This window comes from Chinchilla lanigera, unplaced genomic scaffold (assembly GCF_000276665.1).
Source record: "Chinchilla lanigera isolate Chin_1 unplaced genomic scaffold, ChiLan1.0 scaffold00076, whole genome shotgun sequence".
Classification (NCBI taxonomy): Eukaryota; Metazoa; Chordata; class Mammalia; order Rodentia; family Chinchillidae; genus Chinchilla; species Chinchilla lanigera.
Genome location: NW_004955477.1, coordinates 7,434,771 through 7,442,982, shown reverse-complemented (window position 1 = coordinate 7,442,982; position 8,212 = coordinate 7,434,771). Strand labels below are relative to the sequence as shown.

At 48.2% G+C, this 8,212-nt stretch overlaps 1 protein-coding gene across 10 annotated transcripts in view; it reads left to right on the top strand.

Moving 5' to 3' along the window:
• Ebf3 (early B-cell factor 3) overlaps window positions 1-7,659 on the top strand; it is a 121,889-nt gene extending 114,230 nt beyond the window's left edge. For 3 of the 10 annotated variants that reach the window (XM_013503102.1, XM_013503104.1, XM_013503101.1), the window contains 6 exons: window positions 828-893; window positions 1,564-1,741; window positions 2,754-2,942; window positions 3,349-3,546; window positions 4,492-4,604; window positions 5,681-7,659. In XM_013503102.1, the coding sequence (XP_013358556.1) occupies window positions 828-893; window positions 1,564-1,741; window positions 2,754-2,942; window positions 3,349-3,546; window positions 4,492-4,604; window positions 5,681-5,698 (762 nt within the window). In that variant the 3' untranslated portion in view covers window positions 5,699-7,659. The remainder of the gene's footprint in view (window positions 1-827; window positions 894-1,563; window positions 1,742-2,753; window positions 2,943-3,348; window positions 3,547-4,491; window positions 4,605-5,680) is intronic. The other 7 variants (XM_013503109.1, XM_013503108.1, XM_013503107.1 and 4 more) reach the window with 5 other exon arrangements.
• The last annotated feature ends 553 nt before the right edge of the window (window positions 7,660-8,212 follow it).

Genomic DNA, 8,212 nt, shown 5'->3' with positions numbered 1-8,212 from the left:
TATAGTTCAAGGTAGGGAAAGTTAAAATGTAAGCCCCCATTTGTATTTAAAATTAACTAAACTCTGGATTAAGCTGCACAATCGTAAACTGGAGGTAGGCGTGCAGACGTGGATAAGACAGAACCCAGTGCATCCAAGCCCCCAGGCACAGCGAGCACACTCTCTGAATGTGAAGGCATTTATGAAGTCCGTTACAACATGCAGTCAAAGAGGTTAATTGAAAAATTTCTTAATGTCATTATGAAAGAACTAGATTAACCCAAGTTAATTCACTTTATTGTTCAAAATAAAGAGGAATAAGCACTGAACTCACTTGCAAATTTGGGGCGTGAATTAGGGGTGAGATGTTGTCTTTAAGGACTCTGCCAGTTTAATTAAGATATGGAAAATTACTTATTGTTCTTCACCACTAAAGTGCTAGGAATTAACAGGCAAATGTGGTGCCGGGGCCTTTCATATCTCCACCATGTGTGTGTTTGTTTAATACCCATAAGACTCCGTCATTAAACCTCAGGCACAGACTGGGCTCCTTCTCCATGCACTCCACTTCCCCGCACACCTCCATCGGCCCATCAAAGGGAGGAGCTCTGGGACTGGCACTTATTCTGGCTCTTAACAAACTTTGAAAACCACGATAGTCACCACAGACAGCCCTCTTGTCTCTGCTCGAATTCACTGTCTTGATGGGTAGGGTCAGGGCAGGATGGGTTTGGGTGGGATATGTGTCTCCTCTCCCTGCAGATGTAACTGTGGGTTTATAGCCCTTTCTTGGAGGGCAGCACCGTCTGCGCAGCTCCTCCAGGGAAACCTTGTCCGCTTTCCTTTAGGAAGTATTACTCAAGAGGGCAGCCGACCTGGTGGAAGCCTTGTACGGAATGCCTCACAACAACCAGGTAGGCGGATTGCGGCTTGACCTGCCTGCCCCTGCCCCTGGTGACCAGCGTCCTTGGATGGCCAGCTGGCTTATTCCAGCACGTGCCTTCAGGGCACACGTGTGCCGGGAGGGCTCCCCAGCCCGAGTCTGCTGAGAGGGAGGTTCCATTTGTACCTCACCGAGGTGTTTACGTAGGAAATGGCAAGGCAATGTCAGGACTCAAAAGGTGAAAAATATGTCCCAGGAAAAGGTAGAACTTTTGAAATCCTCCCACAGTTTTTGGTGACGGGTGGGTTGCTTGTGGTCCTTCAAGGACTCAGGGAGGGCGGGGCAGGCAGCCTATAGCTTGTCCTTGCTGGCTCAGGGAGTCTCCAGGGAGCAGAGAAATGACATGGATAAGATTCTTTGACTCTGGTACTTTCCACACTGCTCCGGTCCCTGTGCATAACTCAGGGTCTTTGGGTTCTGCGTCTGAGGACAGCGTGGAGATATGTTATGCCTATTTAGAAGTGAGGTTCTTTTCCCTTTAAATAGGTTGTATCACAGTCTAGGCCAAGAGACAGTGGAACACCACCACTGTTTGCCCCAGTAAGGCAAGTAGAGAGAGCCAGGCAGGCTCATGGTACCCAAGGAAGGTAGCCAGCAGGGCCTCGCTTTGGGTAACGGGCTTTCCTGTGTCCTGGCTCTAGGAGATCATCCTGAAACGAGCAGCTGACATCGCTGAGGCATTGTACAGTGTCCCCCGCAATCACAACCAGATACCCACCCTTGGCAACACTCCAGCACACACTGGCATGATGGGCGTGAACTCCTTCAGCAGCCAGCTAGCCGTCAACGTGTCAGAGACATCGCAAGCCAATGACCAAGGTAGGCCCCTGAACCGGACTTTCCCTTCCCCAGACCTCCCTCGGGCTGGTTGGGGCCTTAGCTGCAGTTGAAAGTGGCGGGGGCCGGCTGGGGAATGTTTGCATTCCATGCCCTCCGGCTTGGCTGGTTCCTTCTCCCAGGGAAGACTTTGCCACACATCCTCCGGCAGTGCCAGGTGGAGAAGGCTCAGGAAATACAGTACTAGCGACAGCAGCTCTATCGGCTGCCACTCGGCTCCCTTGTATATGCTAGGAGTGTCCCTTAGTTCACTCACGACTGCCTCTCTTAGAAGGCTGGGCTGATATAGGAAGCCAGTGAGAGCCTTCTTGGATATGCTGCACGGGTAGAATGTGGCTTTTAAGTCTAGGTTGAATCCATGAAAGAAGTACCATTTCCCCACCCTGCACTTCGTCCCACGGCACAGTGACCCAGGCCCGCTGAGCTCACTGTCATGTGTCCTTGGAGCAGACAGTAATCTCAGACCCACCTCTGCTGTACTGCTGGTTTTGCCCCTACTCATCCATATTCCTGTGGCAGGAAAGATGCTTTGGTGCCCCACCTCATCCCCTCACAGAATAGCAACTGTAAAAATGAAGACCCCAAAACACCCTTTCAGGAAAGCTAGGACCACAAACAAGCTCCCCTTGTCAGCCATGGCATTTGCAGGTCTGCGGAGGCTGGAAGTTCAGAGAGGATGGGGGGACAGGCCAGGAACCTGAGCTGTTGATAATTGCTTCTAAAGAGAAACGTGAAAGCAACTGACGGTTAGATCGAAGTGCGCTTTGGCTGGCTGTCGAAGCCCACAGAGACAGAATGGGGCTCCCCAATGAGACAGCCGCAGTAGGGTTGGCATGATAAGGTTATCGAGCTGGCTAGAGGCACCAGGGCGAGAAGGAGCATAAGGTCAATTAAAAGTGTTTAATATATGATATAGATTCTCGGGGAAACCCCCCCCCCCAAGTGTCTGTCGCTGATAATAACGTTATTTTTGGCCGGGGGGGGATTTTAACAGTCGGCTACAGTCGCAATACAAGCAGCGTGTCCCCGCGAGGATACGTCCCCAGCAGTACTCCCCAGCAGTCCAATTACAACACAGTCAGCACTAGCATGAATGGATATGGAAGTGGCGCCATGGCCAATCTAGGGGTCCCTGGCTCGCCTGGATTTCTTAATGGCTCCTCCGCTAACTCTCCCTACGGCAGTAAGTGTCTGTTTTTGTCACACGTCATCACGCAGATTCATATTCACTACAAAGTCGAGTGTGTGCATTGCTTGGATGTTCTGTGATGTGAGCTACTGGATAAAAGGAAGGGTGGCCCCAGAGGCTGGGCGTCCCAATGACAACCACAAATTGACCAAAAACGGGCCCCAACGCCATCTTATTGGCAACCAAAACAAAAACCAGAACAAAACGGGGCTGCTCAATTGGAAGAGAAAGCCCCACACAAAAGCGTTTGCCTGTTATCCAGAGAGTGGCCAAGCCAGAAGCATGTCGTGTCTTGTTTTTGTGGCAACCCCCCAACCCCGTGCAAGGCGAGGCCCTCAGTGCTCTCGCCGTGGCGCTGCGCCACGGCCCGCGCGTGCTGACCATGTTTGCTTTGTTGCAGTAGTGCCGTCCAGCCCCACCATGGCAGCCTCTTCGGTCACCCTCCCTTCAAACTGTAGCAGCACACACGGCATTTTCTCATTCTCACCTGCCAATGTCATCTCCGCAGTGAAACAGAAGAGCGCCTTCGCGCCCGTGGTCCGGCCCCAAGCCTCGCCTCCTCCTTCCTGCACCAGCGCCAACGGGAACGGACTGCAAGGTGAGGGGGGCATGGGGTGGGAGCTTGAGCCTCCCCTGGGCCATTTTCAGACTCCTCACTCGGCCGTGCATTGCATGCGCTCCACGGGTCCATAGTCACCCAGCCCCATGCTCATGGAAGGATGCCCGTTCATTGAGCCCCAACAGCTACCAGGTTCTCTCATACTTTTTGTTCCGCTCATCCTTCCAGCATAACCTAGCGTCCTCACAGTAAAGCACCCTGTACCCTAAGGGATGGAACCACACGAGAGAAAACGGGATTGTACCGAATACAGCCTTGTGATTTTTAGCCCCACTGGGCTAGTGGGCCTCTGCCCATGCCTGGCCCTTCTCGGTGCAGGGTGCAGCTCTGCCCATAGTTCCTGGGTGTGCAGCCCCCTGTGAAACCCGTCTCAGCATCAGGCTGCTCTTGTTGTCCTGAACTGTGCCTTTCTTCTCAAGCTTGCCCAATGGACCGTGGGTCCACAACGCCCTCTTGTCCCTTGAAAAGGGGCATGCATCCAGACCCAGGGCTATCCGTGCACCAGTGCTGGGCTGTACTCCTGTCTACGGACAGGAGTTGAGTTTTCTAACTGACCTCCTTCTATGCAGAGGGAGAAGGACTGGCCCAAGGGCGTAGGGGGCACTGCTTGGACACAGCTGTCCACATATGGGGCCACGTGGAACAGGCACCCCATACCCACCCCCTGTGCAGTGCAGGCTGTGCATGGCCCCTGGCGTGTGCAGCGGGCAAAGCCACACGGGTATCCCTAGGCCTCGTGAGCTTGCGCGTGGTTCTCTGGGATGCACTGAAGCCCAAAGGCACTTGAATTAAGTGGCCGTCATCTGGCCTCTTTCAGACACCACCTTTGGTATATGCTCTTCCCGGTGAAAATCAAATCCAGTTACTCCTTTAAAAAAATGAATCCATTCAACCAGTATTTACTGAGCGCCTACTATGTGCCAGGCTCTCTGCTGGGTGCTGAGGACGTAGCCGTGGAGAAGACAAACTGGCCCTTTTGTGAAGTCGGTGGCATATTTCACTTTGATGAACTAATGCTCAAAAAAGGAACTGGAAAGGTATCAGTGATTTGAAATAATTGTCTTCACAACACCTGTCAGTGTCTGAAGGGACGCCCAGGCCCCTGCGCCGCCGACTGGCCCCTGGGCCATCTGCGGGCACCAAGCCAGGACTGCTTAGCAGGCAAGTGGTGAGGTGCCAGGGCCCTGTCTGTGGCCACAGTGTAGGCCGACTGAGAGAGGTGGTACCACGTAAGCGGTGTGTACATACACAGGCCTTCCAAGCCATAAAGTTGTAACGGTGAGTCGGAGATAAATTAATATTGTTGAAATTAATGAACTGAGAAATTGAAGCTCACATCACTACATGAACAAATGTATTAATATGTTATACATAAATTAATGAGAACGATCATTCTGACAAAAATTAAACAACACTAGAGTTAAAAGATTTTAAATTACATTCGTACCAGGAGTTCACTCCAAAGCTTCAGCTGCACTTGGCATTTCGTGCATAGTTTCTCTTTTATTCTGAGAAGATTGAGAGTGCTCCCTGAGCGGGGCTGTGCCTCTTTCTCTGCGTGGCCCTTGGCCTTGAGATTCCAGAACAGGTGGGCCGCCAGTGGCTTTGATCCGAGAGCCCCTGACTCACCATTACGCTGCAGCACAAACAGCAGGCAGTCAGCTCTGGGGCCCAGAGGCAGAGGGGGACACGGAGGGAGCCGGGTTTTCACCTAAGGACAAAGGGCAAGGCCAGCATCACAGAAGTGACCTGGCTGGTTCCCATCTCCTGACAGAGGAGCCCTCTGGGAAAGCTGGGCCTCCATGTGCTTTGAACAAAATGCTGAGATGTGAGCCAAGTAGCAGGCTTTATCTTGCACACGAGAGTGTCAGAAGCCTTTCCCTTTGGCAGAGGAGGTCTGTGAGGAGGGCTGCCTGCGGGGGACTGTGTTGCCCACGCACTCCTGTGTCATGAAGTAGATAACCTAGCACACCTGAGGCTGGTTGGTGGAAGATTGTGAAGTACGAATCCCACCTCCTCATTGAGTAAAGCCCAAGGAGGCACGAGGCCTGGCCCATGTTGAGGGAGTGCGTGCACATGGCCGCCACTAACTGCTGTCCCCTTTCTGTTGCAGCTATGTCTGGGCTGGTAGTCCCACCCATGTGAGGGACTCTTGTCTACTTCCGCAGCACCCAGCACCCAAGGCCGGACTTCAGGGGACACGTGTAGTGTGTTAGGACATGCTGATGGAAACAATACCTTCCAAAATAGCAGCAGCAGTTGAAATGCTACAAAAGACTTTGTTTAAAGATTTTATTTAAACTATTAAGAATCAACATGCAAACAATCTACTCCTTCATGAACAATTCCATTTTATTGACTGAACTTTTCTCATATTTTCACATTTCTCAGTCCTGAAGATTAAGGAAAACAAAGCAACGCCTATTTTGTATAAAGTTTCTGACTCCGTCTTGGCTGTCTAGTACGTGCTATCTGTGTGGGGAGAAACTTCGTGAATGCACCATTTTGATGACCATGAAACACTGAGGAAAAATGCCTCCCAACATTTTTCTGTACTCATACTTAGATTCACAATGGTTGTGTATCTCTATAATGTGAAATATTTTTTTGTGGTGAAAAAAAGGGGGCCAAGGAGGTATGAGCCATCAAACTGGAACAAAGGATGACTATATGGTTAGGAGAATTTGGGGTGGCAGGGAGGGAGGGAGGGTTTATCATTGCTTAACTTCATCTTAATGAAACGAAACTTTGTAACTTATTGTAGTTAGAAATTGTAACTTTGATATTGAATTCTCTTGCCTTCAACAAGCACACTGACAGAGAAAAAAAAAAAATGCTACTGTCTGTTGGTTCCAATATTCTCCCACTGCTAGAGCTTCCTGTTAAGCAAGTGCGATCTGCAACATTTTTTCAACTTTTGCTAGCACTGTATACTATTGCATTCTTAGGCTACTGTGAGGTCTATGTTTCTTGTACCAGAAATTGTCCTTTTGACTTCTAGATCCTTCTTCCCTAATGTGTTTTGTATGTGGTTATAAAATTGTAGACTTTTGTGATTTTGCCAAAGTTGTAGCTAAATATTTATACACTTGTCTTGAATTTTTTTCAGATCCACTTAAATATTTAGAAAAACAAGTTTTATTCCTTATGTGTCTTTTAAGGGATAAAATGGTCTTCATTCGACACTTACTTTCCCATGAACACTTGCAGTTGCTAAGGGACTTTATTTTGTAACATATCAATTATAAATATTGTATTTATCTTTGAAATTTTGTACATTGCTTTTCCTGCCTTTTTCTTTTTCTTGTCTGTATTGGTTTTTGATCATGGCCCAGTGCTGTGACACCGGGAAGACCATAAACCAAGAACTGTCTCTCTGATCTTTTTCATTAAAATGAAACCGATGTCCTTACATTTCATTTGTATTTCCGACATTTGCTATTGTTCAGACTTTCATCCTTTTTTTATTATTTTGCGGAAAAGTCAAATTCATTGTTTATTTTTATATTATTTTTAAGTTATCTGAACGAATACTTTTGAAAAAAAAGTTTGTTGTATAGTCAAAACAAAACGGTGCCGCCCAGCTGGCTGCAACAAATCTTAGTAGATTCTGTGCATGTGGAGTGGCCACAGAGAGGTGACACCGTTTGGGGCTGTGTCCTTATTTTATTTTTTTGTAGACTGTAAAAAGTCATTTTAGCTGCCACCCATGACTTTGCCACATAGCTGAACTGTGTTTACTGGAAAAATTCAGAGGCCTAAAATTTAAAATGAAATCTACTTCTGATGTTTTAATTAAAATGTTTGCCACGTTAACTTCTCTGATGCCTTAAAAGTGGACTTCTTTAAAGAACTTCTGTGCTATTTTATCACAGGCTTACACCACAATTGTTAACCAACATTTCATTTGGAGATTTACAGCGCACACACACACACACACAAAAACAAAAGCACAAACCTCCTGTCCGTGGGTCGCTCCTTTCTGGGTCTGTCTCTGGCTGCTTCCCATGTCCTCCCCAGCCCACCTTGGTTCAGAGAGATTTCAGGGGCAACCCAGATCACTGCTGGGCTTTCATTTTTTTTTTTTTTTTTTAACAGCACAGTTATGTGACCAGATCCCACAGTACTGTCTTGTACATTCTAAACTGGAATGACCTCCTTCAGACATGGTGCCTATTCGTGCCAATTCATATTGAGACCAAAAGGGTCAGGCCTTCCCCCCCCCTTTGAACTAAATGCTTTGCAGATAGAGCACAGCAAGCATTTTGCAAACTGCAGCAGCAATCAAATTTAAAACAAAAAGGAGGGACTTCAAAATACTTTCTTGACGAAAATAAACAACAATGCACAATGTAGAAAGTGTTCATTCAGTGGACTCAATAAAATAAACAAAGGGAATATCCCCACTGGTCAGCAGGTTACACTGTGGCTTTGTGACAGCTGACAAGGCTTAGCTACGTGGAAAAGCCTGAGAAGTCACTTTGGAACTAAATTGCCTCCGTTTCATTTCGCGTAAGTAAGGGTTTGATCTGAAAAAGAGCTCACGTGCACATGTGGAGAACGTCTGCAAGTGTCCTCATACCCGCACTTGGTTTGTTCTAGGTTGATTAGTAGACGCCCTCATCGCTTCATTGTCTCCAAATTG